Here is a 19,049-nt window from a genome sequence, read left to right on the forward strand (position 1 = left end):
TGATATATAAAAGTTGAAAAGTCAACTCATTCTAGGAGAAAGTTTAAAAATATGTAATTATGTGAGCTAAGCAGTTACTGAGCCATTAAAATTAAATTTGATTGGTTGATCTCTTTTGTTCACTACATTTGGATGTTAACAAAAAAAAATGTTGGCCCATGGAATATTACATGGCTTTGCTGTCCATGTTATTTTTGTACTCCTCCAGAGCCTGATCTCAGAAGATGGCAGGTTGCACAGATTTGTCCGTGGCGTCTGCTCTGTACAGTCCGGCTCTCTTGAGATGTGTCAGATACTTCTGACAGCACAAACAAAATATTTTCCAGGCCAAGTATAGCACCGAAGCTCGCACAGTTGTTTGAAACAAGGATCTCTGATTTTACTTTTTCCCTCATTTGCCCAGATGGTGGAGTAGGCAGCTGCTGAATTTGACACTAGATCTGCACCAGGGAAAGTGCTGTGTCCACATGGGTCCTGGTCCCTTGCTGCTCACCATCCGTGTTCCTGGAGTCCTCTTTCAGCCTGTGCCAGCTCCAGCCTGCCTGCTGGTTCTGGTTGGACCCATGCCACAGAGCTGACCCAGACCCACACCAGGACACAGGTTCCGTGCAGTGACAAGAAACTGCTGACCGTGTTTCAAAGGGTCGAATGGCGGCTGGTATTCCCCATGCAGCTCTGGTGCACACAGCTGGGAGGCTATGTGTTTTGACTGAGGTGCAAGGCAGAGAGCAGTTCCCAAGTGGTGGTGAGGGTCTGCAAGAGCCAACCACCTTCACTCAGCAGCCTCTGGCTGGTCTGCCCACCCCTGCTTTCTCCCTGCCCTGCAGCATCCTGGAGTGATGTTCCGGTGTTTCAAACCAGGAGGTGGTCAAACCAGGAGATGAGCAGGTTCACGGTGAGCTGGGTGAAGAACTGGCTGAAGGGCAGGGCTCAAAGGGTCATATGAAAGGGGCTATGCCTGGCTGGCAACCAGTTGCCAGCAGTGTTCCTCTGGGCTCAATTCTGGCACTAGCTCTGTTCAATATATGTATCAATGATCTGGATGCAGGAGTTGAGTGCACCATCAGCAAGTTTGCTGGTGATACCAAATTGGGAGGTGCTGGATCTAGGTAGATTGCAGCATTGGGCACTCATCAATGGCATGACATTTCATAGAATAGAATCATAGAACCGTAGAATGGTTAGGGTTGGAAGGGACCACAAAAGATCATCTAGTTCCAACCCCCTGCTGTGGGCAGGGACAACCTCCACTAGACCACGTTGCCCAAAGCCTCATCCAACCTGGTCTTGAACGCTTCCAGGGATGGGGCCTCCACAACCTCTCTGGGCAACCTGTTCCAGCGCCTCACCACCCTCACAGTAAAGAATTTCTTTCTAACATCTAATCTGAATCGACCCTCCTTCAGCTTAAACCCATTACCCCTTGTCCTGTCACTACACTCCCTGATGAACAGTCCCTCACCAGCTTTCCTGTAGGCCCCCTTCAGGTACTGGTAAGCCACAATTAGATCTCCCCAGAGCCTTCTTTTCTCCAGGCTGAACAACCCCAACTCTCTCAGCCTGTCCTCATAGGAGAGGTGCTCCAGCCCTCTGATCAGCTTCATGGCCCTCCTCTGGACTTCCTCCAACAGCTCTGTGTCTGTCTTGTACTGGGGCCCCCAGAGCTGGACACGGTACTCCAGGTGGGGTCTCACAAGAGCAGAGTAGAGGGGCAGCATCACCTCCCTCGACCTGCTGGTCACGCTTCTTTTGATGCAGCCCAGGACACGGTTGGCTTTCTGGGCTGCAAGCGCACACTGCCGGCTCATGTTGAGCTTCTCATCAATCAATACCCCCAAGTCCTTCTCCTCGGGGCTGCTTTCAATCCATTCCCTGCCCAGCCTATAGTCGTGCTTGGGATTGCGCCGACCCACATGCAGGACCTTGTACTTGGCCTTGTTGAACTTCATGCGGTTCGCACGGGCCCACCTCTCCAGCCTGTCAAGGTCCCTCTGGATGGCATCCCTTCCCTCCAGAGTGTCAACCACACCACACAGCTTGGTGTCATCGGCAAACTTGCTGAAGGTGCACTCGATCCCACTGTCCATGTCACCGACAAAGATGTTGAACAGTGCCGGTCCCAGTACCGACCCCTGAGGAACGCCACTCGTCACTGTTCTCCACTTGGACATGGAGCCATTGACCACAACTCTTTGAGTGCGACCATCCAGCCAATTCCTTATCCACCGAGTGGTCCATCCATCGAATCCATGTCTCTCCAATTTAGACACAAGGATGTCATGCAGGACAGTGTCAAATGCCTTGCACAAGTCCAGGTAGATGATGTCAGTTGCCCTTCCCTTATCCACCAACGCTGTAACCCCATCATAGAAGGCCACCAAATTGGTCAGGCATGATTTGCCCTTAGTGAAGCCGTGTTGGCTGTCACCAATCACGTCCTTATTTTCCATGTGCCTGAGTATAGTCTCCAGGAGGGTCTGCTCCATGATCTTGCCAGGCACAGAGGTGAGACTGACTGGCCTGTAGTTCCCTGGGTCTTCCTTTCTACCCTTCTTAAAAATGGGGGTTATGTTTCCCCTCTTCCAGTCGGTAGGAACTTCGCCAGATTGCCAGGACTTCTCAAATGTGATGGAGAGTGGCCTGACCACTTCATCTGCCAGTTCCCTCAAGACCCATGGATGCAACTCATCAGGTCCCATGGACTTGTACACCTTCACGTTCCTTAGATATTCTCGAACCTGATCTTCTACAGTGGGCAGTTCTGCATTCTCCCAGTCCCTGCCTTCTGTGACCTGGGCAGTGTGGCTCAAGCATTTGCCAGTGAAGACTGAGGCAAAGAAGTCATTGAGTACCTCAGCCTTCTCCATATCCTGGGTAACCAGGTCACCCATTTCATTCCGGAGGGGACCCACATTTTCCCTCGTCCTCCTTTTCTCACTAACATACCTATAGAAGCTTTTGTTGTTGTCCTTGACATCCCTGGCCAGACTAATTTCTGTCAGGGCTTTGGCTTTCCTAACCTGATCCCTGGCTGCTTGGACAGTTTCTCTGGATTCTTCCCAGGCTACCTGCCGTTGCTTCCACCCTCTGCAGGCTTCCTTTTTTTGTTTGACTTTGCCCAGGAGTTCCTTGTTCATCCATGGGGGCCTCTTGGTGTTTTTGCTTGACTTCCTCTTTGTTGGGATGCAACACCAGACAGAGTAACGCCAGGCACAAGTATAAACTGGGAGGGGAGTGGCTGGAGAGCAGCACCCCCAGAGAGGGATCTGGGGGTGCTGGCCAGCAGCAGGCTCAGTATGAGTGAGCAGAGTGCCCTGGCAGCTAAGAGGGCAAACCACATCCTGGGGTGCATCAAACACAGCGTAACTAGCTGGTCAAGAGAGGTGATCATCCTGCTGAATTCTGCATTGGTGCAGCTTCGCCTTGAGTACTGTGTGCAGTGCTGGGCCTCACCATTTAAGAAGGATGTGAAGGTCCTTGAATGTGTCCACAGGAAGGCAACAATGCTGGTGAGAGGGCTGGAAGGCATGTCCTGTGAGGAGCAGCTGAGGGCTCTGGGTTTGTCTAGTTTGGAGAAAAGGAGGCTGAGGGGCAACCTCATGGCTCTCTGCAGCTTCCTGAGGAGGGGAAGTGGAGAGGGAGGTGCTCAGCTCTTCTCCCCGGGATCCAGTGCTGGGACACATGGGAATGGTTCAAAGCTGTGTCAGGGGAGGTTTAGACTGGATATGAGGAAACATTTATTCATCGAGAGGATGGTCAAACACTGGAACAGACTTCCTGGAGAGCTGGTCGATGCCCCAAGCCTATCAGTGCTTGAGGCATTTGGACAATGCCCTTAGCAACATGCTCAACAGGACTCTGAACTCCAAAGTAGTTGCAGCTGCTGCCCCAGCTGAGCGTAGCCTGGCTGCGCAGGCAGTCAGGGCAAGAGAGGACTACATGCTCGGTTTTAAAGATGTGGGATTGCAGCATCTTTACTTGCTAGAGGCCACACATGGAGCAGTGTCTGCATTACACAATAGCCCAGAAAGAGGTGGTGGTGCAAGAGGAGCTTGTTTAAACACACGCAGGGACTGCACAGTCTCTGATGGAAGCATGAGGGGCAGGAGGTTTCCCAAGCCCGGACTATGACCCTGGGACAGATCTTTGTCTGCAACGGCCAGACTTTGCTTGTTCCTGAACTTGCGGGCTTCCCGGCAGTCAGTGTGTCAACACAACATAGTGAGCTCCAGCATCCCATTGTAAGGGACCAACGGCACCTTCTGAAACAAAAGAGCAGTTCTGGCTGGCTGAGCTGTGACTGTTTCTGTGGCTACCAGTTGAGCAAGCTGGTATGTTTTCTGTCGGAGGAGGTTAGAAGTTCACAGCTTCATGCAATTCCCTTCAACAGCTCAAGAGCCAGAGCCCGTATCTCATCTTCCAGCTTCCGGTGACTAACGGCTGTGGTGTAGACCAGAAGAGAGCTGGGAAATGGGTAAGCTCAAAGGTGGCAAACTGGCATGGCCAGCGGCCAGGGTGCTCCCTCCCAGCCGCTGCAGCAGGAAGAGAGCCTCTGGCTGCAGGCAGGAGGGCTGGGCACAGGGGTTCAGAGGCTGACTGCGGTCGTGTTTTCTGATGGAGCTGATGCGTGCTTCATGCTCTGACCAGCACATGCTGCAGGCAGACCAGGGTGGGCCAGGCCTGTTGCATCCAGTTGTGCAAAAAGTACGCACTGCAGGCCAGGTGTACCCCGGCTGTGGTGTACCCATGGTGTATGTGAGCGTGGTACAAGTAACTGCCTTCTGCCCCAGTTGTGCCCAAACCATTCGGAGAGGATTTCTGCCTGGAGAAGGGGCTCCATCCAGTGAAATGCAAATGGAGTCACTGCTTTATGGTCTGTGTTCTTGTTCATAAATGAATGATACTGCAGTTACAGCCCATGTTCAGCTAGAAAAATATAGGGGTTTTTTTCTCATCTTTTAAGCATAAATTGACAAATGTCCTCTGTGTTGCTCCAAAGAAACTAGCCTTTCAATCCCCTGTTGAAAACCTGGTGAGTGAAATTGGGTTTGGTGAAGCCAAGGGGAAAGGAGGACTGAAACTGGAGGACCTCTCATGATGAAGCGCTGCGCTGGGCATTGCTCCCGCATCATGCTCTTTGCTGTGGGACTCGGGTCCCTTGTGGGACAGGTTCCAGGGCCACACTGCTCCCAGAAGCCTTGACAATGGTGGACAAACTCGCAGTGAAATCTCTTCCCATAGCCAAAGCCTTTGATAGAACCATAAACCTTAAGGGTATTTTTATTGTACTGAGAACAGGAAACTTCTTTTTTTGTAGTTTTGATATTCTCACCTGATAATTTAACTCAGCATTTCCCCTGTATTCTTGTGCTGGGAAACAGCCATGGCTGTTCATTTTCTCAGAGCTACTTCTGATTTTTAAAACCCTCACTGTATTCCTCTTCCGTGTATCTCCCGTCCCCCTCCCCCCCCCAAGGCTGAAGTACAGTTTCCCATTGTCCTTTTTAAAGTAATTATCCGATAGGCTGCAATATCCTTCTCTTTCGCTGCCCTTGGAGCTTCTCCTCCCTTCCTTTCCTAGCTCCATTGTGAAAAAGCATGTGGTAGAAATGTACATGGTATCCAACACCTTTCTATACTTCGAATTATAGAATGCAGTGGTACAATTTTCTGGGGCTTTTTGTTTCCATTTCTTTCCTAATGGCTACTAGCACTTAATTCAGTGTATTGGGTTTTTAACTCAGTGACTGACTTTCATAAAATTCCTGTACCTGCTGACAGAGCTTGGCTCCAAGTGGGGACAGCAGCCCAAAGCCTGGCTTTGTGTATGTGACAGTTGGGATTATTTTCTCTATATAGCTGATTCTGCATTTATCTCCATATGTCTTTTTTGGTCTTAATCACATGCAAATCATAAGATGTGACTACAATGCCCTGCAGTCAGCTTTTTTGCTTTTACAGAATGTGACAGTGTTGTTACTCATAGTTTTCTGGGAGTGGGAGGGCAGGGAGGTCTAATAGAGTTCTTAGAGGAGGTCTGCCAAAGGTAACCAAGTCTCTAAAGGAGTTAAACTGCTGTAAAGGAGATAAACTTTTTCCTAGGATGACTGGAAACGTACCAAGAAGCCCTTGGCTTGGCCAGACACCTCCCAACCACTTCATGCCTGGATGCAACCTGTTGTGTCTGACATATTCCAGATAAACAAAATTGCACCTTGTTCCCAACCCTGTTTAATACTGAAACCAAAATGGCAACAGATTCAAACTTTTCCCGAGGAAGTTTTAAGCAAGTGTCATTCCATTACATGCTGCTCCCTAGATTTCAGGGCAAATTTGAAAACAAGTGAAGCCCCAGTTGATTTTATCTCCTTTTTATTTTCACTTTTATACAAAAAAAAAAGTCTGACATAGTCACATCAATGAGAACAAGCTGCGGTGTGCACTCTTGCAACAACAATCATATAAGGATTTAAAATACATTGTTTTACTGTTTGCAATAGCAATGTTAGTTTGCTTTTCCTTCTTAAATATCACCAACGCCAAATTGCTGAGCTTGAAATTCTTGAAAGTCCTCTGGGATGGTGTCTAAAACAGGAAAATATGCAAAAGTTTAGTCTCTTCTGGCAAAATCAAGGAGCACTTAAATTAATTAATTACCCATCTACTCTTTTTTTCAGGTAACATGCCTTCTCTTTTGTTTATACATTAAGAATGACCAGGGAATGTTTTCATTTTGAGCTGTACACCACAGAAAAGCACAGAGGGGCTAACAAGACAGGGGTGCTGCAGTGCCAGCCCATAATGAAGTACTATCGATCTTCAAATTACATTTCCACTCAAAAACTTTGTGGCTTCCAGTTCTATATTTTTATTAATAAATGCTGACCAGAAAGGCAGAAAAAGTGGTTGTCTTGCTCTGCACCCCAGACACATTTGTTGTGTCAGCATCTCTATTTCTCACGTATCCTCATTCAACTTCCCTGTGACGGTTTCCCATGCTACAAGAAGGGACAGAAACATTAACCCAAGGACCAATAGCAACTGGTAGAAAAATTTCAGAACTGGCGAAGGGAGCTGGACATGGGTCAATGTCGTAACTATAGTTCTGTTTGAAGCATTGAGTTAGCAGTGCGCCTTTGCCAGATCCCAGAACATTTTATCTGCAGAGCCACAGAGCTAACTGTAGAGCTCAAGCTGCAGCCAAATATGGAGCCACAGCAATGAAGCTCAGGGGCCTGACCTCAACTTTGATTATTTCCACCTTGATGCTGGACAGGTAATGCTAAACTCAAAAAAGGAAGTAACTATATAAATACACACAGTATATACAAAAAAAAAGGGAGTAAGTCCTTTGCTTTTTGTTGATCACATCTTTTTCTGAGGCTTGAAAATACTTTTTAAGCTTTTTCTGCAAATGTAGGAACTTATCTGAAATGAAAGCAAGGATACTCGGCGACTGCAGAGACATCTTTGGGTGGGTTTCATCGACTTACTGCAGCACCTGCAGCAAAGCCACTGCCTGCTCACCGCCAGGAAAGTATCTGTGACTTCAGTGGCAGCTTTGAAACATGCTTTCTGGTAAATCACGTACTGTTTGAGACTCCTATCAAGCAATTTTTAATTGTTAGCACCACTGGCTATAAGTTCCCTTGCAAGCGCCAGCCTAGGTGTACCAAGTGCCCAAGAACCAGCGTCCATCACCAGAACAAGCCACAGAACCAGGGTCTGGCCGTGCAGCAGCTGCGTCCACTGCAGACTCGGCCTGGGCTTCTTGGATCCACAGAAAGCAGACAAGGAAACTAGTCCAACTTGGCTGGTAGCTTATTTTCCTAAGGCTGCCTTGGTCAGGTCGGAGTTGATGCTGAAAGGAGGGAGGCAGCCCTCCCAACCCCACTTCAAGCTAGCTGAACTGCTGCCAGGGCAGACATACCCTGTCACGGTCAGCTTCTGTGTGAGTGACCAAGGGTTGACTTATTCCACAGAGGGGGAGATCAGGGCTAAGCTGCAAGGCTCTTACTCCAAGAGGAGTGAGCCAGCCTGCTTCCACAGAGTCTGAGAAGGATTCCTCTGTGGGAGGAAGGGCATCTCATGATTTTGTCCTCCCACAGACAGGAGCAACTACCAAGTACACGAGCGACACTGATGCCTCGTGACTGAACCCACTGGCTCTCCAGATTTATTTCACCTCGTATTCACAGCTCGAGGCATCCTACATACATGATGGCTTCAGTATATTGTGCATGTACAACTCTTCACAGTTGGTTGGTTTTAAATAACATTTCTAATTCTCTGATGACAGCTATACTACTTAGTTGGCACAATCTCTGCAGCAGAGTGACTGCTCTGGGAGGAGCGGCTGTGAGGTGTTAGTTCCCGTCTGGCTGGGCTGCAGTGTGCTGCTGGTGTCAGGGGAGGCGTTTCACAGCTGTGAATAACTTGTAAATGAAAAGCAAAGGAAAGGATGCAAAATGGCTTAATCCAACAGCCACGCTACCGGTTCTTCATGGTCACTTGCTAGTTGTTAGTTAAAAAAATGACCTAAGAGCAACATTACCATTGCAGCGATATTTCAGGTTGGACCAAATAATGTTTTCCTGAGAGAAGCAGAAAACTCCAAGCCGTCCTCCACGCATCGTGGTGTCTATAGTTACACCAGAGTCCGCCACTAGGTCAGAGCCTTCATAAAATCTTGCCCTTAATAAAAGAAAGCAAAGACCAGCTCTGTTAGGTCTTTTCCAAGGCTGCAACATTCATAAAAGTAATTTCATTATCTGTGGTGCCTCTAGCCTTTGACGTGCTATCCTCTCATGTAGCCCAGGGGAGAAAAAGCAGTTAAGATAGCTCCTCTGTAGGCTGGGAACTGGAGCTACGCTGCATGCTGGCAAGAGCTGGGCAGGGAGAGTGTTTTCGTGGTGGTTCTTTTTTCACATACCCTATAAAAGCCTGGGAATGTTTTTTCCTGTCCTCAGACAGGCTGAGAGCTTCAACTGTTGAACATGTCCACAGTTGATAGTTATAGGAGAAAGAGAGAACCAGATTAGATCAGTTGAAGAAGGCCAGATGGGTATTATCTCACACAGTCTGAAGCTAAACTTTTTTTTTTTTAAAAAAATATGCAAAGTTTCAGACAAACTGTTTGGAACCTTAAATTTGACTGTGAGATTTCTTTAAAAATGTGAATATGATTAGCTCCAGGAAGAGTTTTGATGATCTGGCATCTTCTTGTTAGAAAACCCATTGGCAAATTCCCAAACAGTTCTGGGAACAGCTGCACCCTGCCAGCTCCCCAGCACGTGCCCTGTACCCAGGGGTGAGTGGGACCACGCTGGAGCCAGCTGAGCTGTGGCAACACTCACTACACCAAGTCCTCAGCCTCAGGGGTACTGGGTAAACGACTTAGAGGATGATAAGCCTGGAGGGCCCCAGTTTGGATGAAGATGCTGCTGGTCTGACATGCCAGAAAATAGCAAGTGGTGAATGGAAAGAAAGTTCCTGTGTCTTTTTATAAAATAAGAAAAAAAGAAACCAATTCCTGTTAAGTTCCTGAGTTTACTTCCTGATTTGCTGAGGCAGTTCAAAAGTATCTGTACAATGAATAGAGCTTCTTGTCTTTCAAATTTCCATGGGAGAGGCTGGCTCAAGTGCCTTTTTCCTTGAAGCCTCAGAAAACCTTTGTTAGACACATATTGTGGTCTGTGGTATCTGGCCTAAACAGACCGCAGTGGACAGAGAGCTGGCAGAGGTTCGCTTTAGGCCTGGCTGCCTTCAGTTTTTGAAAGATTTTGTGACACCGATTTTGCCACTTTTCCCAATTGCAGGGGGAATTACTTAGGCTGGCTAGAGAGGCTGCAATCACACGCAGATGTTTGCTCGTGAAGCAGCTTCACAAACAGCTCGGTCTAAAGGAATGTTGCCACCCAAAATCTGTTCACTACTGCCCTGTGCCTGGGACACAATAATTGACAGTCTAAATGTTCTTAATCCATTTTAGCATAAAGTCAGTCAAACACGCTTGCTCCAATTACCACTGAGATGATGCTCTGCACCAGAAAAGTGGAATAATGATACCATCAAGTTACTGCATCTCAGCTGCAGGGAGGTGATTTTTTTAAAACAACAACTGACTTACCTGTATTTCTGTCCTATTATAAGGTTGCAAAACCTGAGCTGATGATGCCAGAGCAGTTTATTTTTCACATTTTTACATCAACCTTGATCTACATATGTAATTCCTGCTGATCTGGATGACTGCTGAGGGAAATGTTTCCTCCTGAATGGTGATTTTTTTTTTAAATACCTTTTTCTTTTTCAAAAACCAAAATAAGAATAGATAATATGCATTACATAGCTTTGACAAACTTTCTGAATATATACTGTGTAATCTCAAATCTATCATGTCAGGATAATTACTGATCTTAGTTAGGATCACAGCCTTTAAGTAGACAATTTTTATTAATTCTGTTATCCCAGAATATGTAAATGAACTATCACAATTCCAACAAAAGTATTCCAAAAGATCAACATTAACAAAGTTTGAAATGCATTGTTTTTCAGATGAGTGGCCAGTAGTAGCTTGGAAAACAGGGTACTGAAGCCAGAAAAGAGCTTATTAGGGTAGGGCATAGTTACAATAGCCAGATCATGGAAACTCCAGTTACAAACAGGCTTAGCTTGGAATTGTCTTTCCTAGGAAAAGAATTTCAGGTTGGATTTCAAAAGTCTAACCTGTTACAAGGCTTCCTGAGTGCAAAGCCCAGACAGATTATAAATTCCCAGATTATCATCTCAATTAAGTGTTGAGAAACAACAGTTTAGGCAGACATATATCTGTACTCACCTCCTCTATCCTTTCCTCTCTTACCTGATATAGCCAATCTGGGGTCGGTGCTGCAAGAACCAGCGGTAGGAGACTTTGTCTTTCCACCCTACATTTCGGGGGTCCTTCCATAGCAGCCTGACCTGATCACTGGTGTCCCCCGTGTGCCAGAGGGAGTTGCGGAGGTGCTCGCCCGGGCCTGTCTTGGATTTCACAGCCTGCAGAAGTACAATTTTCCAATGCTGACCACAGAGAAATGTCACTTTCAGGAGCTCTAAGCCTTTTTGTAGCGGGCAGCAGGTCTGCAGAAGCACCCTCCCTCCTGCTCACAAGCCCCTAAGTTCTCTTGGAAAACCGCAGCCACTGCTTGCATGGAGAAGCAGCTGAGTGCCTGGACCAAGCAGAAGGAGGCAATTTGACCAATTACAGTGAAGGCACAATGAGAGCAGAGACTAAATGCTCCAGATGATGAGCAGGGGCAAGACTGGAGATGACGTTCCCTAAAAAACGGTGCTATTAGCGGGGCTGCATGGCAGCCGCCTGGCTTGGCAGTTTCGACCCCCCGCTGCAGGGAGAGAACAGCAGTCGTGCAGCATGGCTGACACGCAGTGCGATGGCTTGGCCGATGCACGGCATGACAGCTTATCCCATGGCAGTCAGATGGCGGGGTGGCATGGCCAACACGTGGCAGGATGGCACAGCCAGGCTGTGCTGACCGCTGTGTCCCCAGCTCGGAGCCAAGACCAGTACCTTTAGCTGAATGCCGGGCTCTGCAACAGCTCTGAAGGGAGTCGCTTGCCAGTACGTCTGTTCGGTCTGTTTCCACATTACCACATAAAAGCTAGAGCTGTCTTGATAACCGAAAATAAAGCCAGCGTAGTCATCATCTGTCACCGTGTTCACATGAAAAGTGCCCTCAAAGTCAACACCATTAAAAGCTGTGTAACCTGAGGATACATGCAGGTTAAAAACAAGTCTGCAGAAAATCCATTCACATTCTGTAAGTTTTCTGCTGTAAAACTTGAATCTCAGGAGAGGGTACATACCAACAGCAAGGCCAGGATCGCTGTTCATGGTCTGCACAATTTCCATGCCCTGTAAGAGTAAATTCAGGGTGGTTAGTCCGTGTGATAAGCTGGTCTGGCTAAGCCTGGCAGTCTCTTCTGGCCTCCCTCTAGCACCCTCTCCATCCGCCTCCTCCCTTTGCTCACAACATGTCTCTAACACTTGTAGCTCTGAATTAAGATGAGAATTAAAATCAAATACTAATGTTTCAGCTGCTCGTGTGCCCCGAGTCAGGAAGGATTTTTCTTTTCCCATTGCAGAACTGGCCATACTGGTACTCTGATACTTTCTCTCCCTAACTCAGTCTTCTGGAAATCACTGAACCTGGCCAGAATTGGAGATGGGACTGCGTGGGGGGGGAAGAGGGCTGGGGCAGGCAAGAGAGCTTTGCCTAGGCTTAGCTCATACAGTTTGATTATGGAGCTCAGGATTAAACTGACTGCCAGGACTGGGTTAAGGAGGGTGTATACATCTCAGCTGTCTCGGCAGAGGCTTTGGCAATGGGAATAAATTGCACGTTCCTTGTGATTCAGAACACATTAGCCTCCCAAAGACTAAAATTTCTCAGTGTAAATAACAGTTATTGGACTCTCTCTAGAAGTAAATGCTATGCTATACAGCAGGTCAGACTTTCAAATTCCGGGAAGGATCCATGAAACTGTTTGCTACAGAAATATTTCAACAGGGTGACACAAAGTTCTTGTGTTTGCCTTCTTGGCAGCAGTGAAATCCACCCAGAACAAGCTGACTAGCCTGTAGTTATTTTAGATTATTAGCAGCATCATGCTTCAAGCTATCATACACTAAAAAAAGTTCCTTCATTGTAACTCCTGTAAAATAGTCAACCAACCAACAGCTTCCACTTTTCACTTGTGTGGCAGAGGTCCAGCAATTACAGAGACAGATTTACTGTGGTTTTCAAATAATCTTTCTCAGTCACATAAGAAAGCCCAGATGTATTTTTACCTGGTTCAGAACCACCCAGTTGGGATCAATCTGTGCATCCCCCTCTGGGTCCAGCACCACTGTCTGATAGGCCCTGAAGTCTGTCAAGGTGATCTCTGCATTCTCAGGGCACACATCAATCCGATCAATCACTGTATCCTGGTCAAAATCAGACTCGCAGATATCCCCAACTCCATCACCTGAATGCATTGGAGAAGTGAAAGCAGATTTATGGTGCAGTAAGTAGACACATCTGGCTGAGCCACTGGATCACGGCGTCCAAGAAGCAGGTGGAGTCTCAGCCCTGATGGCCACACTGCCCAGAGAGGGGACCTGAGGACTCCTGTGTGTTGGGGTCTCTCCTGGGATGAGTGTATGCACACATGGTGACTGTGTCAGATCCTGGTGCACACGTGTAATGCCTGGGGAAGGATGTAGTGCCTAAGCACCAAAATAGCTTCTGAAGGCCCATCTTACCATTGTCATCTTCCTGCCCTGGGTTGGGAACCAGCCTGCAGTTGTCAGGGCCTGGGGGCAAGAGGTCAGGAATGCCATCGTTATCATCGTCCTCATCACACTCGTCACCCAACCCATCCTTATCCGTGTCCAGCTGGGAGCTGTTAATGATGGTGGGGCAGTTGTCTGTGCTGTCCTGGTGCCCATCGCCATCGCTGCAAGAACAGTGACAAAAAGAAATGGCACACCAGGATCAGCTCCTGCCTCTGCATGGGGGACAGCACAGGTACCTGAGCGGGAAATGCACTGGAGGCACCCCCAGAGCTGGAAACAGACCAGTGGGGCACCATGACCTGGTGTCAATCAGGTGGCTAAACAGTGAGGAGACAAGGAACAGAGACTGTATGATAAGGTGGCAGGAAGACAAAGACTAAGCCTGGAGCTATAAAAATATTCAGGTAAGGAAAAGAAAAAGAAGCCTCACATGGAGTGGGAAAAGGTAGCAGAGCCCAAGATCCCAAATGACATCCACTCCTAAAGGGCATGTAAGGCACATCCAACATGTGCATTGTCGCTAATCAAAAGGCATCCAGGAGACAGCAAGAGCTCAGCAGCTGGTGACCCTTGTCACACATGTTGTCCACAAGTGTCTTGGTGCTCATGAATGAAAATTTATGGGAGACTGTGTATGAGCACCTGAAATCAGACTTGTTTAAAAAACAAGCACGACTTCCACCCTCCTGCATAGAAAGATATGTTAGCAAACACGACACCCATCTACAAGAAGGGCTGGAAGGAGAATCTGGGGAACTACAGGCCAGTCAGTCTGACCTCAGTGCTGAGGAAGGTTATGGAGCAGATTATCCTGAGTGCCATCAAGACATATGTACAGGACAACCAGGTGATCAGGCCAAGCCAGCATGGGTTTATGAAAGGAAGATCCTGCTTGACCAACCTGATCTCCTTCTACAACAAGGTGACCCACTTAGGGGATGAGGGAAAGGCTATGGATGTTGTCTACCTGGACTTTAGGAAAGCCTTTGACACCATTTCCACAACATTCTACTCGAGAAACCTGCTGCTCATGGCTTGCTCAGGCATACTCTTTGCTGGGTAAAAAACTGGCTGGATGGCCAGGCCCAAAGAGTTGTGGTGAATGGAGTTAAATCTGCTTGGCAGCTGGTCACAAGTGGTGTTCCCCAGGGCTCAGTACTGGGGCCAGTTCTCTTTAATATCGTTATCAATGATCCGAATGAGGGGATCAAGTGCACCCTCAGTAAGTTTGCAGACAACACCAAGCTGGGCAGGAGTGTTGATCTGCTGGAGGGCAGGAAGGCTCTACAGAGGGATCTGGACAGGCTGGATCAATGGGCCAAGGCCAACTGTATGAGGTTCAACAAGGCTGAGTGCCAGGTCCTGCACTCAGGTCCTGCACTTGGGTCACAACAACCCCAGGCAACCTTACAGGCTTAGGGAAGAGTGGCTGGAAAGCTGCCTGGTGGACAAGGAGCTGGGGGCGTTGGTCAACAGCTGGCTGAATATGAGCCAGCAGTGTGCCAAGATGGCCAAGGTGGCCAACAGCATCCTGACTTGTATCAGAAATGGTGTGGTCAGCAGGACCAGGGAAGTGATCGTCCCCCTGTACTCAGCACTGGTGAGGCCGCACCTTGAGCACTGTGTTCAGGTTTGGGCCCCTCACTACAAGACAGACATTGAGGTGCTGGAGCGTGTCCAGAGAAGAGCAACAAAGCTGGTCAAGCATCTGGAGCACAAGTCTTATGAGGACTGGCTGAGGGAACTGGGGCTGTTTAGTCTGGAGAAAAGGAGGCTGAGGGGAGACTTTACCGCTCTCTACAACTACTTGAAAGGAGGTTGTAGTCAGGTGGTGTTGGTCTCTTCTCCCAAGTAACAAGTGATAGGGCAAGGGGAAGCGGCCTCAATTGTTACCAGGGGAGGTTTAGATTGGATATTAGGAAAAATGTCTTCACTGAAAGCGTTGTCAAGCTCTGGAACAGGCTGCCCAGGGAAGTGGTTGAGTTACCATCCCTGGAAGTATTTAAAAGATGTGTAGATGTCGTGCTTAGGGACATGGTTTAGTGATGGACTTGGTAGAGCTAGGTTAACAGTTAGACTTGATGATCTTAAAGGTCTTTTCCAACCTAAATGATTCTGTGATTCTCCTACTCTACGATTATGGTCCCACAGGGAAGCTGCACAGTAAGAAAAAGCGGAGAAAGTTCGTAGCTCCCAAGCACCCCTCCAGCCCATGGCTGCATCTGCTGGTTACAGTGAGGAGTCACAAGGAACAGGGACACAGACTATAGAAAAGGGTTTGGAAAGTTATGGAGTGGCTGTCTTGTTTCTCCTTGCCAACAGTTAAGTGCATCTGTGCAAAAAAACGGCCTGAAGTCAGTCACACCATACACAAAATGGTTTCTGGTAATAAGCAGGCAAGTTTCCCCTCAGTAGCTTTTTGCCTAGTGCAGGCAGAGCAGAAGTGACGTGCAGCCAAGTTAAGGCAGCTTATAGCTATGCGTATTTCCACCTATCTCTTCCTCCTTAAGACAGGTGCTTTAATTTTAGGCCAGAGCAACTAACATCTGCACATTCTTGAGATACAATGCAATGAGGACCATGCACAGAGATCTATCACAAGGTTAACCTCAGGCAGAGCTATAGCATTTCTACCAAGAAATACTTCACAGAATCAGATAATCACTGAATGGCAGGGGTTGGAAGGGACCTCTGGAGATTATCTAGTCCACCACCCCTGCTAGAGCAGGATCACCTACAGCAGGTTGCACAGGATCGTGTCCAGGTGGGTTTTGAATATCTCCAGAGAGGGAGACTCCACAAGCTCTCTGGGCAGCCTGTTCCAGTCACTCTCAGTCACCCTCAGAGTAAAGAAGTTTTTTCTCATGTTCAGATGGAACTTCCTGTGTTCCAGTTTGTGCCCGTTGCCCCTTGTCCTGTTGCTGGGCACCATTGAGAAGAGTCTGGCCCCTTCCTCTAGACATCCACCCTTTAGACATTTATAAGCATTGATGAGATCCCCTCTCAGTCTTCTCTTCTCCAGGCTAAACAGACCCAGATCCCTCAGCCTTTCCTCATATGAGAGATGCTCCAGTCCCCTCATCATATTTGTAGCCCTCCACTGGACTCTCTCCAGTAGTTCCCTGTCTGTCTTGATCTGGGGAGGCCAGAACTGGACACAGAAGTCCAGATGTGGCCTCACCAGGGCAGAGCAGAGGAGAACATCCCTTGACCTGCTGGCCGCGCTCTTCTTAATGCACTCCAGGATAAAAATAGCCTTCTTGGCCACGAGGGCACATTGCTGTCTCATGGAGAGCTTGTTGTCCACGAGGACTCCCAGGTCCTTCTCCGCAGTGCTGCTTCCCAGCAGGTCGACCCCTAACCTGTACTGGTGCCTGGGGTTATTCCTCCCTAGATGCAGGAGCCTGCACTTGCCCTTGTTGAATTTCATATGGTTCATCTTTGCCAAACTCTCCAGTCTGTCCAGGTCTCGCTGAATGGCAGCGCAGCCTTCTGATGTGTCGGCCACTCCTCCCAGCTTAGTATCGTCAGCAAACTTGCACAGCAAAGGGTGCACTCTGTCCCCTCATCCAGGTCATCGATGAATATGTTGAATAAGACCGGACCCAGTACTGACCCCTGGGGCACACCACTAGCTACAGGCCTCCAACCAGACCCTGAGCTGCTTATCACAACCCTCTGAGACCTGCCATTCAGCCAGTTCTCAAACCCACATCGCTGTCCACTCATCCAACCCACACTTCCTAAGCTTGCTTATGAGGATGTTACGGGAGACGGTGTCAAAAGCCCTGCGGAAGTCAAGGTGGACAACATCCACTGCTCTACCCTCATCCACCCAGCTGATCATGCTATCATAGAAGGCTATCAGATTGGTCAGGCATGCTTTCCCCTTGATGAATCCATGTTGACCACTCCCAATAACCTTCTTATATATGCTTCATACAGATTAGTAAGGTTTGAGGAAAAAAATAAAACATGTTCTTTTTTAAAACAGGAAAAAAACAAGGCCATATCTATGTAAGAGTAAAACAGCTGCCAGCTGGAGGCCTTAGCAGCTGCTGGCCCAAGACTGGGAATGCTCCCTGCAGAGGCAGGGAAGTGGGCTCCCCACACTTATCATCATCCCAGATAGCAGCACCCACCAACAGCCCTGGGGTGAGACCCTGCAGCTGTCTGTGGCTGGTGAAATGCTGTCCCAGCCCAGGATTTATCACTTCACTTTCCTCTTGCTTTAAGTGAGGAGCACGGGGAAGACTTGCCACCCCCGAAGTTGGTTATGCAGAAGCTGCTTCCAGACAGGCATTAGCAGTTTGTCATGGGGCATGGTCCCCTGAATGCTCATGGCACATAAAAGACATAGAGGAGCCTTGCCACTCTTGCTGTGCTAAAGTAAAGGTGTTTATCTGCAAATGTTTTACACTTGATAATAAAATTCTGTTTCTGAAACACTAGGTTCTTATGGAAAAACATACAGACCTTAACTGTGAAATTTCTGCTAAAGAAAATAAGAAAGTAAAGAGGAATGAAAAATAAAGAAAAGAAAAAAAGACGTTTCCTCACTAAGAAGCTCTGAGCAGTGCTCTGGGTTTTACCGATAGAGAACCGCTCTGAATGTCACTTTGACAGGAGCTCACAGGAAGCCTGTGTGAACATAGGGCTAACGGTGAAGGACTCTGTGACTGTACTTCTACAGGGAAGTGAAACAACAAGGCTGATAAATCGTAACACTGTTTTTGAAATAACCTCTCTTTGAGGATGTATTGGAATTAAATCCAGGCTAGTCTGAGGGTTTACAGCTTTCCAGTAACCAGTGGCATGCTTCAGCTCAAGACTAGCCTCTTCTACTTCCCTGCTGCTGTTACAAGCCACAACACAGCATACCTGTCCTGATTGGTATCGCAGGAATCTCCAACCAGGTCATTGTCAACATCCGACTGCAAAAGGAAACAGAGAAAGTTCCGGCATCAGCTGCTGAAGTCATCTACTAAAACAGCAGTATTAAACCAAAACTCAAACAAATAAAATACAATTAAAATAAAAGGATGGAAAAACATTTGTTTTACAAAACATCCATCTAACCAAAAAGTTAGTTTTATTAAAGAAAAAAAACAGACAATGAATAAACAGGGTTAAACCTAATTGGGGCAGTTCAAGCAGGATTCCTCTAGTACCAGAAATAAGTATCCCTCATTTCTAACCAAGGTTGATTTCTTAAGCAACTTTAAAAATCTACCATGTTTCTCTAAAGTTTCCAGCATTTTTTCTTAGTCACAAAGTACCTAATCAGAATTCAAAATACATGAAAAGTCTCAGTGATTTCTCACCTAGGAGCAGTGAAAGTTTTGCTAAATAAGGATACCAGCATTTTGTCCTAATTAAAGAAATACCAAGTATAACTAAATGACACCACTGTGTGGAATCTGGCATTGGACTCCGCGGGACTGGAGCATGCCCACAGTTCAGAGCATGCCCACAGTTCAGAGCATGAGAGCAGAAGATATTGGCAGGGTAGAGGTGCCAACAACATCCCAAGTTATAAGAATACACCTGCTGGCTCCTCCTTCCCATGTCAGGAGAATTTTAAGCTCCATAACACTTTCCTGAATACCTACTGTAAAAAGATAGAATGGTTAGGGTTGGAAGGGACCTTAAAGATCATCTAGTTCCAACCCCCCTGCTGTGGGCAGGGACACCCTCCACTAGACCATGTTGC

General features: G+C 47.6%; 1 protein-coding gene across 1 annotated transcript in view; it reads right to left on the reverse strand.

Moving 5' to 3' along the window:
* Positions 1 to 6,374: 6,374 nt before the first annotated feature.
* The window catches only part of THBS4 (thrombospondin 4), a 46,592-nt gene continuing 33,917 nt past the window's right edge, over positions 6,375 to 19,049 (reverse strand). The window contains exons 15-22 of the mRNA XM_054810590.1: positions 18,218 to 18,270; positions 13,304 to 13,497; positions 12,848 to 13,026; positions 11,863 to 11,911; positions 11,567 to 11,763; positions 10,862 to 11,034; positions 8,555 to 8,694; positions 6,375 to 6,585 (exon numbers count right to left, since the gene is read on the reverse strand). Of these exons, the coding sequence (XP_054666565.1) occupies positions 6,524 to 6,585; positions 8,555 to 8,694; positions 10,862 to 11,034; positions 11,567 to 11,763; positions 11,863 to 11,911; positions 12,848 to 13,026; positions 13,304 to 13,497; positions 18,218 to 18,270 (1,047 nt within the window). The 3' untranslated portion in view covers positions 6,375 to 6,523. The remainder of the gene's footprint in view (positions 6,586 to 8,554; positions 8,695 to 10,861; positions 11,035 to 11,566; positions 11,764 to 11,862; positions 11,912 to 12,847; positions 13,027 to 13,303; positions 13,498 to 18,217; positions 18,271 to 19,049) is intronic.

This window comes from Grus americana, chromosome Z, assembly GCF_028858705.1.
Source record: "Grus americana isolate bGruAme1 chromosome Z, bGruAme1.mat, whole genome shotgun sequence".
Lineage (NCBI taxonomy): Eukaryota > Metazoa > Chordata > Aves > Gruiformes > Gruidae > Grus > Grus americana.